The sequence below is a fragment of the Channa argus genome, chromosome 3 (assembly GCF_033026475.1).
Source record: "Channa argus isolate prfri chromosome 3, Channa argus male v1.0, whole genome shotgun sequence".
Classification (NCBI taxonomy): Eukaryota; Metazoa; Chordata; class Actinopteri; order Anabantiformes; family Channidae; genus Channa; species Channa argus.
Window position 1 is genome coordinate 8406793 of NC_090199.1, and position 26995 is coordinate 8433787.

The following is a 26995-nucleotide window of genomic DNA, read 5'->3' on the forward strand; positions in this document are numbered from 1 at the left end:
CAGGGTAGGGCATTAGGAAAACCTGGTTTCCCCAGGTAGATCGACGTACGTCGATTACTCTGCCCTGTATATGTGTAACCAGGTTTCTAATCTGCTTTCTCCCACTGCACAACAAAGGCTGCAGACCGTAAGCTGCACGCAGCTGAGTGAAAATTTTTTATGAAAATAGAGATTCTTAACGAGTTAACAGGGCAATGCCACCTTATTTTAAAAACAAAGTCCGCGTATGGTCCGACAGAAATGTAATTTACACAAAGTGCCTCGTAGAAGTCTAAATAAGTCCTTTTCCCCATGGTTGACATCGAAGAGGTTGCTCTTGGAAAGAAATTCTGAGGCATGATTGAAGACTGCACGTTCCATGGAAGAAGAGAGACGGGTCTGTAATTCCCCACAAGGGAAGGGTCAAGAGAAGCTTCTTAAGCAGTGGGGTAATCTGGGCCTGCTTGAATGAAGTCGGAAAAGTGCCTGTTGTGAGAGATGTGTTGATGATTTGTGTAATAGCTGGCATTAGTGTGGTTGCAACTGCTTGAAGGAGAGTGGAAGGGATCAGATACAGAGAGCAGGTGGTCTAATGGTTAGAGAGGACGAGGGTGGGTACGTCATCCTAAGTCAAAAAATGAGGAGAGTTGAAAATGAGGACAGCGATGCAGTGTTGGAAGAAGTTAGCAGGATGTCATCATCTGGAGGAGAGAACTGTGAGCTGATGGTTGCCACCTTATTAGTAAGCAAGCCAGCAAAGTCATCCACAGTGAGAGAGGTGGATGGAGGAAGAAGATGTACTTAAAAGAAATATTTATTCACTTTAAGCAAACAAACACGCTACAGTGACCGTTTATTTATGCATATCTACGGTTGGTCAACTGCAAGGCCGTTCAGTTCAGGCTTTTACCTCTTTATCACAGAGAGCAAAATTATGGCTAATGTACTTACAATAAAATTATATGTTTATTTAACTACTGTTGCTAATCTTACAGTCTCTCTTTCTCTCTCCTTCCTTCTCAGCCTTTCTCTAGCATGATCAGTGATTTATGTCTTTAAAAAGGAAGTACAAAACCAAAAGCAATGAGTGAAACGAACTGTTAGATTAAACTAACCCTCCTCCACAACTTTCTTCTTCCTGCACGCTCTCTCCCCTTCCCTCTAAATTATCTGAGAGCTGTAATTAAAAAGTGCACTTTGGTTCTTGGATGACGCTAACAAGCACACACACACACACACACACACACACACACACACACACACATGCACACTAAATTAAAAATAGTTGAAGCTCAGCTAATCATCAGAGTCGATGCCATAACAAGGGGTATAAAAGAAACACAATGGTGTAAGTTTCTGAATGAAAGCAAGGCAAAGTAAATCACTTAATTTTAAGTGTCTCAATAATCCTGCTTTGCCTTCATTTTATCTTCAAGATCCTGGCAGTGTGTTAGAGCCAGAGTATAAACCCAAACGTATACGATGAAATCATGAAGATCCAAGATGTGGTTTGTTTTGTTTTTTTTTTATTTCAGAAGCTGTAATTTTGTGGCTTGCATGAAGTCTGATGTACTTTCACGTAGATAAATTTCACACTCCAACAGAAATCCTGGTAAAACATGTTTATTTACCAGCACATTAATTGGTTTTGCATTTTACCGGATAATAATGCTCCTGATGATTTAATGAGAAAAAAAAAAAAACAGTTCTGGAGTTCAGAATTTGTCAGACATCAAGGAAAACATCCAACTCCACTAGATAACAACCTAACCAGATGCAGCTTCATCCTCCTTAGCTACAATTCAATTACTTATCAGCAGTTGGCAATCCATGCTGTGCCTCTTCACCCAAACAAACAAACCAGGATTTTAAGTAAAGACATTGAGGCTCCTGTTGCATGTCTTGTGACTCTCAGCTATTTTTAACACCTGCATAGTTATGCCAGTGTAATCCCATCATTTTAACTCCACAAAAAGTCTTGGGAGGCATTTATTGTAAAGCAAAAATTACATCCTGTCTGTCCCTTCTGGAGACACGTAAAAACACCTTTTGTCAGCTCTATGATTCAACCTTATTCATATTCGTTATCAAATGCCCATACTGTGGAGTCTCCGGAAGTTTTACAATGGCTTTGCTACACTGGCTTGATAGATAGTAGACAATTCAATCCCAGATCCAATTATAAGCATCAAGAAGGACCGGTGTGTCCTTATGTGTTCATCATCTCTTGTTGGAGAACAGAAAAGTAAAATTGCATTGGTGGGAACCCCAATTATTTCCTCTTGCATGGCTAAGTCTGCAACTCTTAAAAACTTACTGTTGCCACAAAAACTTATTTTTATCTCCAAGTAGCTCACCTTAACAATGATATCTGTCTGTGTTGAATAGCCTAATTTATTATTTTGGAAAGTAAGGAGCTCTAAGCAAATACTCTCTACTGATCATGCAAGCCAAAGAAAAGGAAATAGCAATCACACCCAAGAAAGTGTCCTCCCAGTCTTACTTCTTGTCTCTTCCCAATCTTTTGATAGATGGCAAAACACTATTCTCGTTAAAATTAAATACTGCACTCTCTCTTGCGCTGGTCAGTAAAGTGAGGAAACATTGTCTATCCACCTTTCCACTGTCCACGTTTTCACAAGACTGTACCCAACAACCCCAACAACACAATGTTAACAGTTTCTTAGAAAAACTGGCATACTGTGATTTTAAATGTACAACAGATCAGTTACAACTAAATCACTTTCACAACAGCAAATTAATTTCTTAGTATTTAACAAAAAGAAAAACAGTTTTACAAAAAGAAAAGAGCATTTGTGCATTACCTCAAAATTAGCACCCAAGACTGACTGATGCCGGATGATGACCTTTATTTCATGAATTAAAACAAAGTTGTCACTGTGCTGGTGTCTCTGAATGATTTTTCCCCTACAGACTTGTACAACCTGTATTCACTACAGGAATGTGTGCCACCTTTTTTTTCTTGAGTCTTATCGCATCAGGAAAGAGAACGATGGCAGAGCAACAACAGCAAACACAAAGGACAAGTCGGTAAAGAACCTCTCATGCGTGCAGCACGGATTTAAAGTGAGCGTGTTCATTATGTTTCTAGCATTCGAATGCTGTTGAAGTTGGGAGATAGAACCTTTTTTTTTTTTAATATCCACAGCTCTGATGTGCTGCAAACAATGTACTGTTTCCCACAGTCTAATTTTTCTATTATGCTGTGGCTCCTTTGCAAGCTGATCACACACTGAATCAGTTTCTCCCGTGAGTGCGTTTCCTACTGGGGCGATCTCCCGATGGACAATGTCCAAGGCTTATTTCTCCTGACATTGTCCAGACTTCATATGTGAAACAGGCTTAGGAGCCATCAGGACCATGCACCACAGGGCAGAAAACATCCCCACCTTTGTGAAAGCCAAAAACAAGGAAGACATCCAAGAACGGCTCTCAACTTATCGCCTGTGGTTATCCTAAGTGGGCCATCAAAAACATGGCATCCAGATCAAAAAGAAGGATGACGGAAAGAGAAGGAAAAACCGGGTGATTCCTTACATGGCTGGAGTGTCAGAGAAGCTGAAAAGAACTTTTGGAACACCACATACCTGTTCACTACAAACCCACTAACAAACTGAGACAGCAACTCATCCATCTGAACGCAAGAAGAACAACATTGTGTATGCAGTGCAAAGTATTAAACAGTGTTCAGAGCTCTACACTGGGGAAACCAAACAGCCTCTATACAAGCGGAGCACAGCACAGGAGAAGCAATAGTTCAGAATCAGAATCAGCAGTGTCCCTACACATGAAGGACAAAGGACACTCCATTGAGCAGAACAATGGACACATTTTGGACAGAATCCCTGTACAGAGGAGGAGGCACAATCTGTCTCGTATTTTCCACAATGCTCTTTCATCCATCCCCACTTCAGACCACCACACACATTCACCAAGAAGGCAACACTTAACAACCCCATCCCAGGGAATTAGGAGTGTTGGAGCTGTAAACATTACATCCCAATGACTCCACCCTGTCCTCACTTCCCCTATTATCCACCTCACTAGCCTATTCAGGCCAGGCGAGTACCAGGCCTACTTTGGAGGATATACTGACGGGGTCCCAGAGCCAATTTCCCTCAAACTGAAGAACATGCTTGGATAAGAAGCGAACCTTGACAGACATCTTAAAAAGAAATTATTTTAAATGCAGCCACACTTAAATAAACCAGGATTTAGGAAATAGCTACCTAGTTCTCCAGGCTCTCAACATAGATATTAGAATCCTAACAATATAATATTATGTGTGATGTCCGTGTATTCAGATAAGGGTTGATAAAACATTTCAGTATTGGGTAAAGAGCCAGACTGGGAAAAGTTGAGCCGAGGCTTCTTCTCTGCTTACAGAAATCAAATATCTGTCATTGCTCTTGCTGCTGTGGATTTAGAGTTTTGATAGCTTTCCTGTTTGCTGTTGACTTCTTATTTTAAAGGTGTGAGAATGAGTGTGTGTGCATGTGTGTGTGTGTTCTATCTGCAGAGGATGATGTACATTTACAGATGCAGTACATGTCTACACAAAAGTACTGCAAATAAACAAAAGGTAAACCCACCCATGTGTGCACACACGCTTATACACTGGAGATTATTATAGCATCAAGACCTTTGTATTTCACAACCACACCGCCAACAGACACAGCTGAGGAACAAACTTTGACATCGAAATAGTGCCACTAAGTGCACTGAAACAACAGCGTACATTGGATGTAGTGCTTCAGTAACTGCTTATAATGTTGCATCATGGCAACATGGTGTGACCAGTAAAATGCCTCAGTGGAACCTGTGATTGCACCCCAGTATGCCAGGCTCTCAGACTGCCTGTGATTGGCTGATTGAAGTAGACTAATGAATGACTGCGTGAAGGAGCCGGAGACTTATTCTGGTCTGATTAATGTGTTTTCCTCAATGCCAATTAAACACTGATTACACAAATTAACAACTCTGGGCCACCATAATCACTAAGTGCTAACACAGGCAATGGCGTTGATGGAATGGGCTACAACCATACACAGCCGTAAGGCACCACACCCTGTTTGCCCGTCCATCATTGCCCAAAGCCCCATCACATGCTACCAGACCTGGCAGTTGTCACAACTTAAAGCTTTTAGCTTCATGCTGTCCAAGATAGAGTTACTGACTACTTCATCACACACCCTCTCCTGTCTCAATCGCTCTGTCACACACACACACACAAATTAAGAGGGAAAGTCACAGCTATGAAAGAGTACACATATACACACATCAGCCCTCAGACAGATAGCTGGTGCCAAAGGGTGCAGTTAGTGGACCCCCCCTCTGGGATGGGTTAGCAGCCCCACTTGCCATACTATGAGCCAGAGGGAAAAAAGGGACAACAAGAAGTGAGATAAAAAGGAAGGAAATGGTGACAGGAGAGGGAAAGGGGGAGGGAAGTGTCAGACAGAGCAGTGGGAGAAATGAAAAGGGAAAGTTTCTGCAGACTGATGGTAATGTGACACCACAGAAGAGGGGGGAATGACAGCATGGAAAGACACGGTCAGACCATAAGGGGAGAGAGAGCACCAGAAATGGAAAATGAAAGGGGATTTGCAAAAACTCCTTGAAATTTGGAAACTACTGCAAGTGTCAACCTCATAAGCTCTGACAACCTGAGCCTTCTTATATTTTTATTGCTTCTCACCACATCTGAGATGTATACTCAGTTAGCGGCGTGCGATATGACTAGTTCATATTCCAATATAGGTGAATTAATATCCCAATAACAATATATATCAGGATACATCAGGAGTTTTTCAGTAAATCTGACGAAAATGCCACTTCAGAAGGCCATTTTATTTATCACAATTTGAATTACAAAGCGGGTGTAAAGGTACTTACTCATTTTTTATTCTTTTTCTCCATAAAATCAATGTTATTTTAAATTAACCATTGATCTGAATGATCTTTACTGCTTTACATGATTCTTCCAAAGGTGGTTAATAGAGTGATGTAGTCTCATGCAGGCACTGGCCCGATGTTCCACCACTTTTGTACAATGAGGATAAAGATTGCTTGTTGTAATTCATTTACATTTTTGAAAGCGCTCCAAAATGTCCAGTCACGTGTGTGTGTGTGTGTGTGTGTGTGTGTTTTATTTAAATAAAATACACACACACACACACACACACACACACACACACCAACACGCACACACATGTAATGGTTAGAGCTGAACTCAAATTTAAGCTGGGTTGAGTGAGTCACAAGGCGCTTATGAAAACATTCCACCTTAAAAGTTCCCAGCAGCTGCCAACAGCTACAACAGCTGCAGCTATGGCTGTGTTGTTAAATCATCTTAACTAGTATTAAAAACAAATTTCTCTGCACTACACCTTTTCCTCAGAGTGGATGTTCAACGCTGCTTCATTCGCTCAGCACAAGTAAAAGAAATAATTTAAAACACAAACTACTTGTGTTCACTCTTTGCATTTATTAGTTAATGCAACGCCAGCTCCAAACTACTACTTAATGGCACCACTTTACTATTGGCACCTCCTCCTATTCTGAATTACTCCATTCTGTGTCACCTTCACTCTCCTCCGTATGTGTTTGTGCTCCAACACTGCTGCATTCGTGCCATGTGAAGACTGGCACTGCCAAAAGAGTGTAATTTGCAAAGCAACAAAACAAATGATAGAGCATGATATGAAAGTGTCTATCACCCCATGATACATACACCGATCAGGTACAACACCACCTGTTCAATTTCATTCAATCATATACAGAGGCCCTGCTATGAATTCTACTTAAAAAAAGAATGAGGTGGCCAAAACATTCGAACCACCTCTAATTAAAATGCACTCCACTAAGATTCCACTACCCACTTTGACCTCAATAATAAACAAATAGAAGAAGAATTATCACCTTGGACTGTTTCAACCCAAAAACTAAGAAATTATAACCTTGTAAAAGTAGAATTTATGGCAGAACCACTGTATTGGATTGCATTACATTTCACAGTTGGTCAGAATGTTATGCCTAATTAGTGTAATGACATATCACACAGCTGTACAACCAGTTGGCAGTTTATTAGATACACACAAGAGTCCCAAGACAAATCTTCCAGTCATGAAGCAGACAATGTTGAATATCATGTCAGTGTTTCAAAGAGATGTTAATTCAACCTTGTGATCATTTTTGAGACTTGACAGATAAGCACCTGTAAGTATGGTGTAAAACAATTCGAGAGCACCACAAATTCCATGATAAAAGTATGACTGGGAAAGATTTATTGCAGAAGAAATTAGTTTCATCTTAAAATGCCTAAACTGCCAACTCTGTTCATCTCTTTGTATTCTGCTGTGTGTTTAGACAGAAAAACTAAAAAATAAGGGTATTATAATTTAGCTTATGTGAGAAAAATTACCAAAACCTGTGTTTTACTGTTTGATCAGCACATTAACCAGCTTTTAAATTTAAGTGTGTTGCCCTGTTGACTTGTGTGTATGTGTTTATTTGCCTGTATAAGCATGTGTGTGAGTATAACACAATGTAGTTAACTGTTCAGATTTTGCACTGCAGACAATTGAAAAACTGAAAAATAAATGTGCTTTTTCTCCATTCAAGTGAATGTATAAAAAGTCTTCTTGAACCGTACAGGCTTGGCTGCATACTCATTTATGCTTGTGTGTCTCCATCTATTGTTTACAGTCGGCTTATTCATAAATTATCCTAAATTTTGAGATGCATTAGCTCAATATGTTTCTCATTTCGTTGGAGAGACACAACTGCAAGGAAGTATGAGGATACAAACAAATAAATTGACCCTGTATTACATACAGTATTGTTCCGGCAGCAGCGCACACAGACACACACACACACACACACTCTCCATCTCCCTCCCTCAATTCATTTTTGGCAGTATAGGTTTGCGCCTGCTTTGCCTGTGTGAGTGTGTGTTTGGTGAAAATAGAGAAAGGCCCAGCTGTGTCATTATACAAGCCTAATACATCCATGATACAAGCTAATTAGATTTGAACCAGCAGTGGACAGGAAGACCAAGGGGTGCACATAGAGAGAGAGAGAGAAGGGAAGCAACGGACAAACAAGAGAGGACTGAGACAGGGACACACAGAAGATTGAGAAATTTCTTCACCAGTGATTGTATTGAGTGCGCTGAAGGCAGGTGGTTTAAAAGCCCATTCGCATACACAAACATACAGACACACTGCAATTATCCACACACCTGATGTACAAAAATGCTCAAATACACAAGGTACGCACACAATCACACACACACACACACACCCCTTGATGAGCAACTGACATCCTAATAAGCCACTGTGTCGAATAAAATGACTCTGAAAGCACATAATCAAGTCGATTTTGCCAAGAACTATAGTGAACAGTAAATTCCAGACCCAGACACAAGCACACACAGAAGGCCATTTAAGGTGTGTTTATCAGCCATAAAGAGCTGTTTAGAAGTGATGGTTGCAGTAATCAGCGTGTTTGCCTAGAGTTGTGGACTGACATTTAGAACAGTGGATTATTGGAGCTAAACCCACACACTGCCTTTCAGAGAACACTATCATATTATTACAGAGCTATTATAGATTACTTTTATAATACGTATGCTACACTGGCCACTTGAGAATTTGTGGTTTACCTGTGCAAGTCAGACCTTGTTTTGTCCATGCATGACATTTTTACCACAGATTGGTACAAATTGGCTCTCAAAACCTAAGCAGGTGGGTGGTTGTCTGTGGATGTTGCACAAAAAGCAGAGCTGAGCACTGGGCTGTAGTGGCAGTGAACGGTTCACATGGCTTCACTTAGAAAAATCATGTCAGGGATGTTGAGGCTCCTTGGACAGTCTAGGTTTTCCTACTGACAGCCTCACAACATTTTTATTGACTTCTCGACTGCTGAGAAAGAAAAATGAAGCCTGATATTAAATATATAAATCAAGGGCTGTCCTGAGGAAAATACCAATAGTTATAACCAATAATCAATGTTTCTCTTTTTTGAGTGATGAATTAATAATTTTACTGTGGGTTAAGGAGATTTGCTTTGCTCCCATTTTTTTTTTAACATTGAATTGTTTTTAAGTAATTGCTATGCCTCTGATTTGTCATCATCTGAGACGCCGTGTTATTTCAGTAAACTGACTCGCTCATTTTCTCTGACTTCCTGATTTTCCAGGGTAACACACCGGATACAAACCAATATGCTATTGTGTATTTATGATCACCCTTAATACTTTTGATGTACGTTGACGTCACTACCACTCCCTCTCATCTGTACTGTCCTCCCACCCATGTCTGTTATATTGCATATATTCAACGTTCAGTCAATATTCTATACCGAGACTTGATACTAAGACTGCTTGAATGTGACTACAATGTACATGTTAGATTGTTGTAACCCCTAAGGCAAAGTCAACTAGGTAGTTTAACACATTTCATGATGTTGTATCATACACCTCTTATCATTTTACCTCAAAATGAAATGCTAACTCCTCATTTTGTGAAATAAATGCTATTTTTTTTTTTCTTTCAAAGTAACCAAATGTGCAGTTAAACATGTACAATGTAGAGAAGTTGGACATGGATGAGTACATTATATGATTAGTAGCAGGACTGCAGTATCAGCAGGTGTAGCTGATGTGAGCCTCAATTATGGCCAATCACATCAGCTCCTTTCATTCCCTTTATAAGCAATGGACAGTTTAATGAGCCAAGAGGAGAATTGAGGCCATCTCCTGTAAAGAAAAACTCTGTCACCAGGGAGATTAACATAAATATTACTCCGCAGCAGTCCAAATGTTGATATACGGGGAGTCAAATGCAGAGCTGAATTTACATTTTTAAAGACACAAACATTTCTGTTGTAAATGCTACAGGGTGAAAGTTAAACCAGCGTTAACGTGAGGCTGAGAATCAGTCCGCTCTGCTCTGCCCAGTCCTCCCTCTCCCTGCTCTGAAACAGCTTTGCTTCACTCATTAGGCTCCACAAAGCCCTCCAGGTAGTCATAGTTATCAAATTACAATAAATAGGAATGCAGATAACTATTCAAGCAGAAATTGCTGTTCTTCTCTGATTGGGTTGTGTTGATTGTTTCCTTGATCAAACAGTTTTACAAGTATCTCTGCACTGCTGTCAGTGCATTTAATGAGTCTTTCACCGGAGGCTTTAATGAAAGATTAGAGCAAATGTAGAAAAACAAATAGTGAGAAAGTAAACCCTTTACAGTGCACAATTAATAATCTTCTTTATAATGAAATTGATTACAGAATAAACTTTTGATAGTCTTCACTCACACCTAAAACATAGACCGGGCAGAACAGATCAATGTATGCCTTCATAGAAATCACCTTTTTTAATGGCCCTGTCCTGGCAATTTCTTTATTTACAGGCTTTTGCTTCATGAGTTAATCATTTGATAAATTTTGTGTCTTTTTTTAAGAGAAGATAATTAAATGTAAATTTCATTAAAGATTGTTATTTTCCTGTCATGTGTAAGCAGCATAAGATGCATGGTGTAATCTAATGAGGGCCTGCATGAAAAATGGAACTGTACATACCATTAGTACACTGGCCATAAGGCCTACATCTGTATAAAGTTGAAGCAGCAATTAACAGACTTTTTTAAGAAACACAATGTTAAGGTTGCAACAAACTATTTTTAATATCAATTATTCTGCAGCTATTTTGCCAATTACTTATTTTTGGTCCATCTACAGTACAATAAGGTGCCAAAACAAGAAGGTGTCAAACCATGTCAGCAGTGCAAAACTCCCAAATATTCAGTTTAAAGGTCATGTGTGATAAAGCACAAAACGCTCAGATTTCAGAAGTATTCAGAAGTATATTGTTCAATATTGGGCTGTCGGTAAAGATTCTTATTATGTTATGTGTTAAATGTCACTTTTGATTTGTATGGCTTTACATCATTATAAAAAGAACTGTGTAGGTGGTAGGCTAATTTAACACACTGCACCAAAGGCAACTGGACAGATATAGAACACATCATCAAATATAACATATGAGATTTACTATTTTGTGAAAAATCCTTTGCAGTGAAAGCTTAACTTAAGTGTTCGACCCACAGTCGATTGGTATCCCCCCCATTGATGCTCTCCCCACGCCTCCACTGCAGCCAACATCAGCTCATGCTACTTGTGGGGTGTCTGTGCCTTTATTCTGGCCTTTAGCAAGTGGAATACAGCTCAGGTGGATTAAGATCAGGTGAGTGACTCAGCCAAGTCAAGGATGTTCTTTTTCTTCACCCTGAAAAGCTCTCTGGCTGCTTAGTTAACTTATGCTTCAGATTGTGGTCTTGCTGAATGATGAAATCTCTGAATCTGAGCACACACATTGCTGCTCTGTAGCTCTGCATTCATCCTGGTGTTTCTGTCAGAAGTGAAATCATCAATAAATGCCAGTGTGCCAGGTCCATTGGCAGCTATACTGTATATCCCCAAGCCAAAACAGAACCACCACCATGTTTGACAGATGAGGTAGTGCTTTGGGACATGAGTTGTTCCTTTTTGCTCCACACTTTCCTCTTTCCATCATTTTGATAAAGGTTGACTTTTGCTTCAGCAGCCCACTGAACTTGTTCCAGAAGTCTTGCGATTTTGTTTTTGTGTTTTTGTGAATTGCAATGCCGGACTCTGTTTTTAGTTTTACCTGGGATTTGCATAGTGTGGTGAATCCTCTGAGGTTATGGTCATAAAGCCTTCTCTTGTTCACGGACAAGGAAACATGTCTATGCCTACGTTCTAGAGTATTTCTGACTTGCTGTTTTTCCACCACCATGCAAATTACTTTATAGTCATTCACAAGTTGTGTGCTCGTGTCTATTGGGTTTTTTGCCATTCTACAGTTTTCCCATGAGCACATCCACCTTTTCTTTCTGACTTTTTGCTTACCAGCTACCTTTGATCTCTTTACATCCTCTTTCACATATGAACGCTGGACAATGTCAAGAGAAATCAGCTCTAGACATTAGCCGGAGTCATGTTAAGACCCAGCGGGAGATTTTTCAAGTCAGAACTTGTCATTAGTGAAGGGTCAGCACATACAGAAGGCACAAAATGATTGAAGATGTAGGCTGTGAGAAACAGCGTTTTGTTGACAACACATCAGAGCCATGCATTTATAAAAAATTAAAAAGACAGACCAGTAACAGTCGACTGATAGAAATATCATCAACATGCGAATTCATTCTCTTTAAATCGTCCCAACCATTACAGAGAGAGGAGCGGGCTCCACGCACGGGCTTATGCACACAATCCAGCCTTTGTACTAGGTGGCTCACAGGATAAACTCCAAATAATCTCACTTGCAACATTTGCATTCTCACATCAAGTTCCTCCACATAAAGTCTGGAGAATTTCAGGATTCCAGTACGTGTGAGAATGACTTAATACATTTTTTGCTTTTTTGAGCTCTATTCTTATTTCTTCATTTGCATGGTCACCTTTTTACTTTTCGGTTCTCTACCTCAAGCTAAATGGCAACTCTCAAGTAACAGTCACACGTGAGCTCTTTTGTCTTGGAGCTAATGTTGAAGCAACACACTGCTTCCCAGAAAACAAAATGTGTAGCCATGTGTACGATCACTTCTAAATTAGCATTTTGCAATTATGTGCTAAAAGGGCTGTGTCTTTGACACTGTTGTTTCAATATGGATGTAAACCGAAGGTTTAGAATTGGCACTTAGCTAGTAGCTATTATTTAATACAGAATATGCGTTAGTACAGAATCTAAAGAGCCAAAAAAGCATCTCACTGTCATCTCACCGAATACTTACGGTCTGGACTGTTACAGATTTAGTTAGTGTGTAATTTAGTGCTGCATTTTTTCTTATAACTCTATTTTATGATGTATATCACCCCTATCATTTTTCTTCCCATCGCTACTTCCTATTGCAGATTTACACCAACATTCAGAGCTAAATGTCATGTCCAATAGAGTGATGTGATGACACATGGAAAACTCTGAACACTGTGGCATTGTTGACTGCCATAAACACTTTGCTGAGTCAACCACAACCATCATACTAAACACAGCCAACCCATCAGGGTAGTATATAACTCAAGGTGACTGAAGGTATGACAATTTGTTTGTGTGTGTCCTAATATAATAACTGGTGTGTGCACGCACTCTACAGCAGCCCCAGCACTGGGTGCAATTGAAGGGTTCGCATCAACAAAAAGGATAATTAATTTCTCGCTTTCGCTTGAATGCTTTCATTTTATTTTCATTTGTTTGCTCTCTCTTTTTCTGCTCCCACATTCTTAAGATAAAGTGAATCCTGTGGGGGAGGACTTGTGATTCAATCCGCCCGCACGCACATACACACACACGCACGCACACACACACACACACACTTTACTACAGGATAACAAAAATGTCTGTGAGAATGGTGTATTTCTGTGTGCGCAATTAATGAGATGAATGCATGTGCACCGCCCCTTACCAATTACAGAGAGTGGAGGAGAGAAATAAGTGGTAGAAACGAGAGAAAGATGTAACATGGGCAGAGATGGAAGACAAGAATGATGTGTAACAAATGGAGAGACAGATGAAGTAAGCAAGATTGGAATTAGAAGAATGGTAACAAAAACAGATCAAATGAGTCCATTAGCCAACAAACTCTTTTCTCTCTTAATCTTTGAGGAACTCACTTCATCTGTCTTGACTAAACATCTTAGACTGTTTTGATTACATCTGCTCGTTTCGGTGCCATCTTCTCTCATCCATCCATCTACTCCAGTGACCCCATAAGTGCCTGTTCTTTTGCCTCCTATACGTTCTCTTTGAATTACTTATTTTCTCTCTTTGATTACTCGTCTTCACATCTTGCATCTTCTCATCCATCTGTGCCCATTCATTTCCTTAACTATCAATCAACACCACGTTTCTTCTCTCTTGTTAAAAGAGCATTTCATGTTGATGATTATCTATTCAACCCAATGTCAGTCAACACATCCATTTAAGCACACAGGAAAACAAACATATATTAGTAAGCCTTTGACTGACTACTCGTTTAAACATGGCATGCTAGTCATAATCATACTGATATGGTACTTAGGGAGTAAAATTGGTGGCTCAAGTACACTTAACTCTAAAACAGCAGTGTTTCACCCTGCTTCCAAATTAGCAAAAATCCTCTTGAGCTATGGAAAAGTGATTCCACTGATGGTGAGCGCTATCCATTAAGGCCTCTTATTTTAAAAGACACTATATAAATGGACAGATATACAGGATGTTGCCCTGAGTGAAGATGGATGATGCTAAATATGCAGTACAAGCCATGGAAATATATATAAAATAAGATCTAGAGTCTAAAACCAGAAAAAACAAAGATCTTTTAAAGTAAAATTTCTGTGCATAGGTATTTTATTTACAACTACACTAAACAAGCCCTTTCACGCTGTACATCAGCTGTCAGAAATACATAGCTGATCAGAACAAGAAAGTCGCACAGAGGAACCAATAGCATCAGTGATATCTATAAACTTTGGTAAGGAGTTGAGAACAGGCTGGGGTTGTAAAGGGAGAAAACTAGCAGGTAGAAGCAGACAGCATAACAACCAGCCTCAATAACTGACTAAGAGCTTGTCAAGATTTCCTCGTTCACTTGATAGAAAGTGGTTTGTTAGAATGTGATTAATGATTATAAGAGCATAAGAGTGATGGTGTGCACAACTTCAGTGCTCTGCCAGCACTAATGTAATGATTCATTTTTGCAGAAAGCCTCTTATCCCTGCATGGAACTCCAGAAATGGAATTAACGCACTGGGGTGCACATGTAAAATTACAACTGCAGCACCACTGTGCAAAAACTGATGGTGATAAAATAAGAATTGATGTAAATCTTTAAGCAATGTACCCCCCATATTTTTTCATATGCTATTCTGCAAAATATGTAGGTTGTTACCTTGGAAATTAGCTGCCAGTTCCTTCCATCCTGCCAGGATGTGAACATGAATGTTCCAATGCCAGTTTCCTTAGTCCTCAGAGGGGCAGGATCACATGTCAGTGTATTTCCCAGAAATACAAAGAACTGATTTGGTCCAGTTTAAGGGCAATATTTTTGTGTTTTTTATACTCATAATAACCTTTATGTACACTTGTCAATCAGCTTGGAAACTAAGGACAATTAAGACATATTTTTGAAGAGACAGACACCATACAAGTCAGCAGGTTACTGGCACTTAAAGCAGTACCAACACAGGCCACTATTCTTTGATTCTGAACATACACACGCTTCTGTAGTGAAGGCCAAGTCTCCATACTGCTGGCTAACTCCTCACAGAAGTATGCCCACCTCTAACTTGGATCAAAGGACTAAGCTAAAAACCTCTGGCCAGAAACTCATGCGCGTGCAGCCACACACACACGCACACACCTTTTGGATAGTGCTTCCTGCCTATTCCTGGATGAGATCAAAAAGGGTCTTTTTTGTTCTGAGCCTATAGCATAAATCACCATACACAGACAAATGGGCACAAACAGCCACCCTCTTAAACACCTGTGGCAGATCAAACACATCTGAGAAACCACACCTGCAGCAGACTAAAGCCCTCAAACTGAACAAGTAAATCGTGTTGCTCTGATAAATACACAATGATGTACACTCCTGCACTTCTACTCAACTCAGCCTGACCGTAGTAATATTCCACGACTGCTGATTCCCTATGCAAAGATCCTATTCAAATAGCTTGAAGCCACCACCACAATGAAAACACACAAACAAATAACAACCAGGTGCACTCGGAACAGGGAGCATGAGTGAGGGCACACTTATTCTTCTATTGAATAACCCGCCTCCCACGTCACTCGATGGTTTGTGAATGCAACAGTGCAAAATGGCTAAGGAAAGGGGAAAAACTAAATTTAAAATAAAAACCAGATCGAGAGGAAGAAACGAATCAAAGGGAGTTAAACATAGAGAAAGTACAGAGATAGAGAGACAGCTTGGGGTATGATCCACTGGAAGGTTTCCAGGTTGAATCCCAATACTGACTGAAACATTTTAGATGGACAGACACTTTGTTCACTTTACTATGAGACTGCTGTGGAGCCTTCAAATAATCTAGTGCTGCCACTAAATGACTAGCAGTACAAGGCTGGGTTTTAAAGGCATTTCCCAGGTGTTGGGGGGGGTTCTCTATGTTCTATCTCAAGCCACTTTTTTTTTTTTTAATATATATTCACCAGTTGTTCCTGTAAATAGGAATCTATTCCTAGATTGCCTGGTGTGCCATGGGAAACTGAAATCTGTTATTTTGCAGCATTATAAATGTTATTACCATCCATAAATCCAAAATTTTAAACTTATAAAAGTGGCTCAGTACTCCTGTACTCAACTTTCTTGGTATACAGTCCAACATATGCACTGTAATGCATGGCTAAAACAGTATATTTATATAACGTGTCAAAGTAGTCCAACAGTGTGTCCGGTGGTGCAGATAGCTCCCGGGCATGTTTACGGTAGAGAATATGGCCCCTTGAAAGACTAGGTGGTAAATCCAAATATACACTATGATCTATTGTAAGCTATATAAGGAAACAGACACAACATGCAACACTTTGACTCTCATATATGCAACAGTCTTGGATATTTTGTGTCAAAAAAAAAAAATCATTTGGTTATGTGAACCCTGTGAAATCTGCTTTACAATAGCGGTTTTTAATAAACTAATAGTTTTAAATGTTAGTTTTAATTTCTTTGATTTAATATAAGCATTTAGTTACATGGAGTAAATTACATTTCTGGACTAGGCCATAGAAAATTTGCTCGAGCACGTCAGTTCATCCACAGTAAAACCCATTACATGATCACGACAGTTTGGTTTTGTTACAGTGTTAACAAAACCTGATTTCCCGGTTTCACACTGAAGAAAGATATTGAAGCAAGTAGGTTATGCAAAACTGAAAAACATAATTTACATATCACAGTAAAATAGCCAAAAGATCTTGTGATAGACTTTCACTGAGGTCTCTTAAAAATGATTTTTGTTCAAGAGCACACACTTAAATAAATCGCCATAGCAATTTAATGTTTTTTAATGTTGCTTTATTTCTGTATTATTCAGTGTGCTCTCTGCATGCTCTTTGCAGCTCTTGTATTGCAGTCTGGCTGATGTGTTTGAGGGCGTGATGTACAGCTTGTTCAGTATTTTCAGCAAGGCTTTAAATTTAGCCTTAGTCACTTTGTTGTGCAGAATCGTCTTCTCCCTTAATCTAAGCTAGCACAACTATACATGCTGGTAGCAATCTGATTTGATTTGATTTCCTATGAAGTAATAGTCAAGAGCAATTTAGCATTTATGAAGCTGAATGAAAGCATGACCAGCCTACTTGTTTCACTCACACTCACTTCTTCTGCATGTGAAGCTTGTGGGGAAAGGTGTTTTTTGCCTCTTTCATTGCTTAGAATCTGTAGCATTTCGAAAACCAATTTAAGTGCTCCTAAAATTTCAGGTTTGTGGTTTAAAAACCGTGTTCTCTTAAAATAAAATATCAATTTAAAAACATTTAATTGTTCAACGCTACTACTTATGAAGGATTTGAGACGCAAAACACCAGCACTTCTCACAACAATATGTACTTTAGTGCAATCATAAAGCTATGTTCACTGTTCACACAAATTCCTGAGTAATAGGAATACTTTAAGATAATTAAATTTTCCTAAAATCCACCTCCTTGCTTTGTAGGCTGCCAAGCATGACCTTAAGGAGAAAGCAAAGGATGGTCGGGAGAGAAGGAATCAAACTGCTAACAAGGGTGTATTATTCTAGAGAAATAAGGTGAAAGATGTGTCAAAGGGTCATATTTAATACATCCATACGATACACAACCTGCTGTATATGAGGCAAAGCAATTTTCTCAAACATTTTTCCATGTGTGGAACCCACATAATTACTGCCTTGATTAAAGGTCAATCCTCATGCGGCTGTCTGCGGTCCCTTTTAAGAGGCCGTACACAACTTTGTGCTGCTTAATGCCATCATTAGCTTTAAAGTTGGTACAAGCCCCATAAAGCGTAGTGGATATGATGAAACTGTCACATAGAGACTCTTGGTTTCATTTATTAGTCCTTGCCTCATCTTCCTCATATTCTAGAAACACTAAAATATAGGAAGGATGCTACTATTCGTTACTTATAGGTTCTCTCATAAAAAGGAGAACAGTGAAAAAAAGGAGAAGTAGTGATGTGACATAGAAATATCCTCATTAACACAAATCCATTGCATGAATGAGAATGTACAGGCCACTTTAAGTTTTATGAATGCCTTTTTGTCTTATTTATGTTGACTTTATGTTTATATTAATGTAAGCGTATTTAAGGAAGGCTGGGGTAATTAGCGCTAGGTGTGCTGCTAGTTTTTCACTGTGCTTCAATGTGCTCTTCATGCTTAGCACTGTGCTCTGTGCTCAGTATATCATTTGGTCCTGGACAACGTGGACATTGTTCCCCACCAGCATGAGTTTGAACAAATTCTCACACTAGCAGCACCTTAGTTGTTGTATACATATAGCAGACAGTCAAAACAGTGATAGGTTATTGACATGTTTTAAACATATTTACCGATATTACATGTAGCCATTCCATAGATATCCATTTCACATTTGACAAAATTCTTGGTCCAACTTTGGTTTCCCTACTTTTTATGTCATTTGATTAAAATATACTGTGAGAAGAAAATACCTTTTAGGTCAGAAAAGTTAATCTCCACAAAAAATTACCAACAGCCATCCATCAATCTATCCTTTATTTGTAAATGCTTATCCTGTGTAGGGTCGCAGGGGGCTGGAGCCTGTCCCTGCTGTCATGACGCGAGAGGCGGGGTTACACCCTGGACAGGTTGCCACTCTATCACAGGACTGACAGAGGAAGGAAGCAGGAGTAAGCAACAGCAAACTTAGGAAATTAATAAAGTACATGGTTTGTGAGTGCCTGTTACTGTCCCACATGCACATTAGGTTACCTTTCAAAGCATATTAGTGTTTAAATATGCACATAAGCTCATATTCATACATACAGTATTAGGTATAAAAGCCATGCAATAAATCACATTTTTGCTTAGTTTTGGAAACTGCAGACTTGCTTGTCAGGGGAGTGTTTATTTAGCTTACGGTTTCATTAGAGGCATTAGAGGTTATCAAGGGTGTAGTATTGTGATTTAGTCAGATGTTTCCATTTCTATTTAATCACAAATTGAAAGGAAGACTGCACCACTCAGAAATTGGATCTGTGTTAGTAATGTTAATGTAACTGTTCATATTCCGACTGATTTATGAAGCAAAATTAAGCATAGATCTGGAGATGTATAGGTGAAAATACATAATGCCCTGATGCAGTAATGTCCTGATACATATTTCAAGTAAATGTGTTCTATAAGTTTTGAGTGCACCAGATCTCTGGCACATTTATTTACCAGCTGAAGGTGTTGGTATTTAAGTAAGCTGGTAAGTAAGCACACCGTCTCCTCAACAGTCCCCTTTTCTTCAGACTACAACCCCCCCATAATTATTCTGCATTCACAATCGCCAGAGGTCCTAATAAATTACTGTGTAACCAGAAATAATATGTAAAGCACCTGCTACAAAGTCTTGTTTTGACTTTTCATGACTCAGTCTTAATAAAAGCCTTGTTTAGCTTTGTTTTATTACTTTCAGGCACAGCTAGAGCCCCCAGGCAAACCGTACAAAATCTGCAATTCGAGGCCACCAACTTATTTATATCAACATATCAAGAGGTTGTAAATATACATTAAAGCCAAATGTCACATGACTCCCTTTATGCACTTTGGCTTTGGTCAGATGGCATAATATACATGTCCTCAACTTTCAAGAGACTTAACATGTACAAAAACCTTCATATGGCTCAATAGTTTTCTTGCTTTTAAGGGAAGTGATATGTCAAATGCATCAATATTGGTGGAGTATGTTATCATGCATTACTGAAAAACAAAAGCCATACAAAATTAAAAACACCTGTATGGTTACTTGTACCACGCATCTTTAAAACTATGTAGTACAAATCAAAGATCCACCACTATTTTCATTGATGAGTGATCTTCCAACCATCTGCTTGATTAAATGTTTAAACCCTTGAGCAAAAAAAGTGACGAGAAATCCCAAAGAGGATATGTTTCTTTGTTCTATCCTATCACAGGCCAAAACACATTACTAAAATAATGAAAAAGATTTAAACAGAATAAATAAGTAAATCTTCAAAGGACTAGCTACTAAAAGCTAGTAACAGGTGGTCAGTGCAATGTATCACAAAAGTTGCTTTCATAACAGTTTAACAGAAGCCAACATCACGGATTTGTACTTTTAAGTTGACAATCAAACGTTTTTAAGGTGTGTATGTGCACACTCATGTGCTTTTCATTATCTCTGCCTGTCAATCTCGGTATCTGTCTGTATCGGTCCGTCTTTTGGCTTTGTGATATTTTGCAGTTCAACCAATCAATAAAGTTCATGTTTTGCAACCATCCTTTATATGAATGCCTTGCTGTAAAGCCATCTCGAAATGTACAAGATAAGCTTTCGTGCAGTACCCCACCACAACCACATACACACAGACAGACACACAAGGCAGATCAATAGCAACCTCCTCCCCTATCTTACATAATAAACGCCAAGGCCTAAACAGCAACACAGCCTCCATTCCACCTGTGTGGCCTGCAGCGATGAATTCTTCAGTCCCTTGTGGGGAGACATGGGGGGGAAGAAAGAATTAGAAACGAAAAAGGAGAAGTGTGATACTGAGTGAACAAACAAAAAAAGTGAAGTGCAAAAAGGAGAGAGACAGAGAGGGAGGCAAAGGGAAACCGGAGTGTATCCCACTTGGCTCGTATTTCAAAGCTCTAAAGGATGTTTGACGTTTTTTTTTTTGTTTTTTTTTGTTTTTTTTTAAATAAAACAGCTAGGAAACCATTCTGACTGGGCAGAACCTTACGTGTGAACACTTCACATTGGTATTTCCTGTATATTTCATTATATTTGTCGTTTATTATTTTGTGCTAACCAGTCATAGTGATGCCGGACGAAGAAACCCACCTGATCTCATAAGGACCTAACTGATCATTAAACAAAAGAAGCGACATCAGTTAGTATTTATTCACTGTGTTTGAACTTGAAAGTTTGGGTTTCCAGGTTTGGTTAGAAGAATAAAAGCAGATAAAGTAGTACACCTCCGTTATTCTTCTTGTGCAGGCATAACAGAGTATCTGTAGCTCGGTCGATAGGAGTGGTTCACAAACCACTTGGTCAGTGGTTCGAATCCCAGTTCATCCTGGCTCCTTGGTATGTGTGGAGCAACGTTGTAAAAAACACTTTAGATAAAAGTGCTATATAAGCAAGCCATTTACTGCTTCTCATATAAATACATATACCCAAAAGTGATTATTTTACATTAGACCGTGGCTGCTTCTCAATAGCAGCCACCTCTTCGGTTAGGACTGACAAGGGGTTAGCGTCAGTCTGAAATACAAAACACAAGACACACCTAGCAGTTCCACATTGTGCACGTAGTCTGCAGTCGTGTCAAAAGTAAAATCCCTTTTAAATACTGGGCCTGCGCACAAAAAGGACAGAGACCACACACAAAGACCAGAGTCTCAGGTGGCTGTGGAAGAGTGGGGATTTTTTTCCTCCTGACAGACAGGAAATAGGGGAGTCAACCAGGGACCTCACTTCCTCTTGGACCTGACCAACCTAACATCTCTCCATCTCTCTCTCTCCATCTCTCTCTCTCACACATACACATTTTAAAGAACATGTGTATGGCTATTTTCTAACTACTCGGAAATGTACAGATTAAAAACACATCAGTCTTCAGGTTAAAGGCTAAAAAAAAAAAAAAAAAAAAAAAAAAAAAAAAAAAACAAAAGAGCGTTTTAGAATGTTTCGGGGGACAAGTCTTAAATTCAAATTAGTTTATCGCTCTACTAAAAATATTGTGTTTTTTTTCCCCATCTGCTGCAAGAAAAGATTTCTGCAGAAACACTAAGACTGTCAGTGAAATATAATAAAAAATGTAAACGCAAACATAAGATATATAGGAGTGTCAGAGGGGTGGAAAGTTATGGTACGTCTGTGCGCCAAGCATGACGAGAATCAGTTAGACAAGGCTTCTAATGTACCCTCTCCTTATTACAACACGGTTAAGCAAATTTCCACATCAGCTTTAACTGTGTGACACTGATGAGAGAGAAGGACTTTGTGTGTATTTATGTGTGGGTGTGTGCACATGTGCAAATCTGCATGCTAGTCTATTTTGATTTGGGTCTTGACATAAAGCTCCGAAGCCTCCCAGCCCACAGCTTACTATCCAAATGTCCTATCAGTACGCTCAGTTCACTTAAGCATGCCCAGTGGTCCAACCAGCATCATGCTTTGGCTGAGCCGAGCCAACTACGTGTCATATCAAACTTAATCACACTGATAGATCCACTAAATGGGTCAGCTTGGCCATGCAAGCCGTCTCTTGGCCTAGCTAAGGAAGGAGACTACTTCCAAATACACGCAAAGGAAGCAGGAGTTGTAGGTCAGACATTTCAAGGCTCTTAACAACTTATTTTTCAGACCCCAGTGCAATGGTTTAACAGCTGGGACCCTCAATTTTTATGCCATTACCTTGGGCAAGGTTAGCAATAATGACAACCAGTCGTATTTTTTCATTACAATTCAGCTACTTATAGAACATTATCATTATCCATGTTAGCTATTGGGATAAAATCACTCTCCACGTATCATAAACCTAATGGTGCATGTCACTGTTGTTATGTGAACCCCTTCTGACTTTGAGCATTTTCATGTTTTAATGTCATTTAACGGCCCTCTGTGATTTGGGTTTATAAAAATGTTTGAATCAAGCTGAAACGCTCCGAAATGCATGGCTGTTCAACTGAGGGCTGTTTTCAGAAAATCCTCAGCAGTTGGCAAGGTTTTCATCTTCCAGAATGCCCTTAGTGAGGCATTCGGGACTCTGCCTGTTAGTGATATAGAATATGATTTACATTTCGAAACACACTGAATGTGACCCATCCTTGACTTCACTCAGAATAAAAAACTAAAATGAAGCTCTGTCTGCATCCATGCTGGAAATATGAATCAGTCAAACAGCTGTGGAGCAGAACCCACTCAGTGACAGAGAGGCAATAGGGGGCCGCAGGATAAGTTATGAATAAAGAAGGGAGGGTGGAGAGGTGAGCAGATGAGAGGTGGAGAAAGAGGAGGAGGAGAGAGAGAGACAGTAAAATGCTGCTGTCACTTAAACTCTAAAATGAAAGATCGATGAGCTTATTTAAATGTGCTCCCAGAGACCAGAGTTGGCTCATATAAAGCCTCACATTTATGAGGAGGGGTGTGGGCATCGATTGACTGCGAGAAAGAGGGAGAGAGTGAAAGGAGGAGAGGGACAGAAGAGGAGGAGGGAGACAAGGAAGAAACAGGAGGATCAACCTTGGCTCATGAATTTCATCCTTTTTCTCCTAAAATAAAAGTCCTAATAAATGCTGAGGATAGAGGGGTCGGAACCAGGAAAATCTACTGCCTTCGATTGGACGCCTGGCTCAGCTTATCAAATCAATAACCCCCAACCTCCACCACCAACACAAGTCGCATCCTGAATCTGGTTCACTAATTTCCAATTCACCCCCCTACCCCAAGCACACACGCATGCACCAACACAACCCCTGCCAGCTGTCCTGAGATATAGACATTTCACAGCAGGGCAGCCCCTCTTTCAACCAGACAGCTGAAGGGGACTGATTTGAGGCTGGGGGGGGAAACTTGGGGTCTTGAGCAGAGACCTTGACATTAGAAGGAGGACTGAAGAAGCTGAGTCTGCAGCCACACCATCTCTCAGTCTCCCACCGCCTCCCACAACACCTATGTGGGAGTGCGGAAGACGGTGAGTGCATCAACTGGGAAAAGACGGGAGAGGAGAGCAACTTCTGACACACACCGCGGTGTTGTCATACCGTCATCATCGATTGAACTGCAGGCACAGCTTTCTGACTGACAAGCACAGAGCGTCGCATTTAGTCTTCAAAACCCCCCCCCCCCCTTCATTTTTTCTCTCTCACCCTTTCCCCTGCCACTCCCCTCTACCTCCTCTGCTCCTTCTCCTCCTCACGACACTGCTTCCCTCCTCCGTATTTTCCCTCCCTCCTCATTCCTCCTGTCCCTGCACCCCGTCTTTCATGCTCACTCAGGCACTTTCAGCACTTAAACAGCACACGCGCGCCGCTCTCCATGCGTTCACAAAGAGCACACCCCCACCCCTATCTAACACATACATGCACAGACATTCCTGAGATCCCCTTCCTCAACATATCCCCAAAGTCTCAGCCTTGCATTCTGCCCAACATGCCATGTGCGACCCTGAGAAAACTGTGTGCAGAAATCAGCCTGACCTTTTTGGCCATGATGCAATAAGGTACACGCATGCTTACAAATACACAAACACCCCCAAAATTTTCTCTTCATCCCCATTACACTGTAATTTTAGAAGGGGGGAAAAGGGCACAAAGCAATATCTAAAGCGTCCTTCTTTCCTGTTGCTGCATTCAACAAAACAACCCTCTGCCACCAGAAGTGACACACTAATCTGCCAGTGCAACAGGGTCAACACTAAACTAATAAGAGCCAACTTAAATGAACACACTATGTGCGTCTGTATGTGTGTGTGTGTTTGTGCTTTATGTGCCAAATGGAGAGCTGTGGTTAAGCAGGTCATTGACTAAGAGGGGGATTATCAGTGCTTGGAAAATTGTAACACTTCCCCCACATAAACACAAATCCTCAATGCCTTAATCCTACAATCATCAGCCTACAATCTAATCATCATCATCATAACAAGAACGTGTTCTGTCTCTCATACAATCCCCCTCACTCCTGATCCTCCTGCTCTTGAGACACATGCCAACTAATAAACACACTGCTGTACTTGGTCAAATAAATCACACCCTTGTTTCCAGAGTCCTCACCTTACTTAACCACTGTTCACAATGGTCCCAATGATAAATGAGTCTGTCAGTAATTGTTTTCAGACTGTAAATTCATGCCCTTTAAACACTTACAGAACGAATGGGTCTGTTTACCTAAATAAATATTATTTAGTGCAACATCTGACATTTCCACCCAGGACTCCGGGGACTTAAGCTCTTACCTTGGCCGTGCAACATGTGGCAGCTGCTGCCGAGAAGGAGCAGGAGAAAAAGGGGCAGACACCGACTCCCACTCCGGGTCGTTCGGATTCCCATCATCATCTGACGGCTCCACGCTGCGCGTCGGTCCTCACGCTCCGGGGACCCCTCGGGAAGACAAATTCCCGGTTTCATCTCGGAGTAGAGGAGACCACCGGCGTCCGTGCCCTCTTGTGCTCTGCAGATGCAACTCTCTCTCTCTCTGGGAAAAATAAAAAGTCCGAGCGGCTCCGCGCGTTTCCCGGGGAAGCACAGAGGCGAGCTCCGGGAGTTAACCGCTGTCACTGCCGAGAAGCTCCAAGCCCCGGTGTCCAAAACTCACCAGGCAGCGGGAGGAGGAGGAAGAGGAGGAGGAGTTGGGGGGGGGGTCTCCTCACTAACACAGAAAGACTTTCCCTCACTAGTCTCGTTCAGGGTTTATAACGGCGCGGTGGTGTCTCTGTGCCGCGGCCGAGCCCCGTGATACTTCATTTTCCTATGACCGGACTGGAGCACAGAATTAATTCATTTAAGTGTGTTTTAGACTTATCGGCTTATTCTCTGCCACCAACCGCAAATCCGCGCGTAATTTGGCGTCTTTAACGGGGATTTGTCTCAGGGAATCGCTCAGCTGTTCAGACTCCGTTTCCATTAAACACGGGATCAATACAACGCGTAAATGATCCGTGCGTGTTTTTGGCCATGTGTGTTTGTGTTTGCGCTGAAAATCGATTCATTGATTCAGTCTGCACACAAACTACACAGCCCTCCGGAGTCTCTTGTTTATGGAGAAGGTGCAGACTGTTATCGGAGCCCAAGTTAGTTAAATATCCTAATTTACATGCCAACCTAAACGCGTAACGTTAGCGGGTCGAAATGCGCCACCGCGCACCCACCAGGGGACTCTTCCTCCGGATACCAGATATGCTAACTTGCCGTAGTCCGCCGCGTATCGCATTACACGGATACACAGACACAACAGGTTAGAAAAAACATAAAAAGCATAACAAGTTTCTCTGCGACGAACTGGACTTTTCGCCCTTCGTGTTCCAACGGGGCCGAAGAGGAGTTGAACGGAGCCATGAAAAGTAGCAGTGTGAAGTGAAAAAAAAAAAACCGCCGTTACACTGCGACACTGGAGCCTTTCGCTTCTCCCATCCAGTCCCCAGCGGTCCTCCAAAAAAACAGTCCAACCGGGCAGGAAACCACAAAAAACTGCTTCCTACAACGTCTCTTATCGTCGTCCGTTAGTACTCACGGGAGTTTTGGTCCCCAGCTCGCCGTGTTTGAGCCGCTTTCCTCCGTCTCAGCACCCTGTTGAGGCTTGGGGAGCCGACTGAGGCGATGCGTCTCCCTCAGCTGAACACCTGCCACCCTCCTTTTCCCGACACACACTCACTTTGGGGGAGGGGGGGGAGGACAGGGCCGCTTGTTTAGCTGCATTTTAAGCAACTAACGCGTTGCCGTTTTCATAAAGCACCACTGAATGTAATGAGTGACGAGGCGCACTTTCCAAACTGACGTCCCCGTGACCTGCTCAGGCTCCCTGCTCCTCTGTCCGCTGGTTCTCTCCCAAAGTCAAAAACTAAACTTTCATTCACTATCATCCCTTCACGCTGATTGGGCCAAGCGGGTGCTGCCGCTATTCCTATTGGACAGTCCAAAATAAGGGGCGGGCTTCAACGGCAGCACTAGTAGCGTGGTGGACGGCGCCCCCAAATCCCCCAAACCCCCACACAAAGAAGTTCCCACAAGTTAGTCTGTCAAAGATA

At 40.9% G+C, this 26995-nt stretch overlaps 1 protein-coding gene across 4 annotated transcripts in view; it reads right to left on the bottom strand.

Moving 5' to 3' along the window:
* Window positions 1–26785, bottom strand: part of LOC137123331 (protein sidekick-1-like) — a 249897-nt gene extending 223112 nt beyond the window's left edge. For all 4 annotated transcript variants that reach the window (XM_067496874.1, XM_067496875.1, XM_067496873.1 and 1 more), the window contains exon 1: window positions 25208–26785. In XM_067496874.1, the coding sequence (XP_067352975.1) occupies window positions 25208–25379 (172 nt within the window). In that variant the 5' untranslated portion in view covers window positions 25380–26785. The remainder of the gene's footprint in view (window positions 1–25207) is intronic.
* Between the last annotated feature and the right edge of the window lie 210 nt (window positions 26786–26995).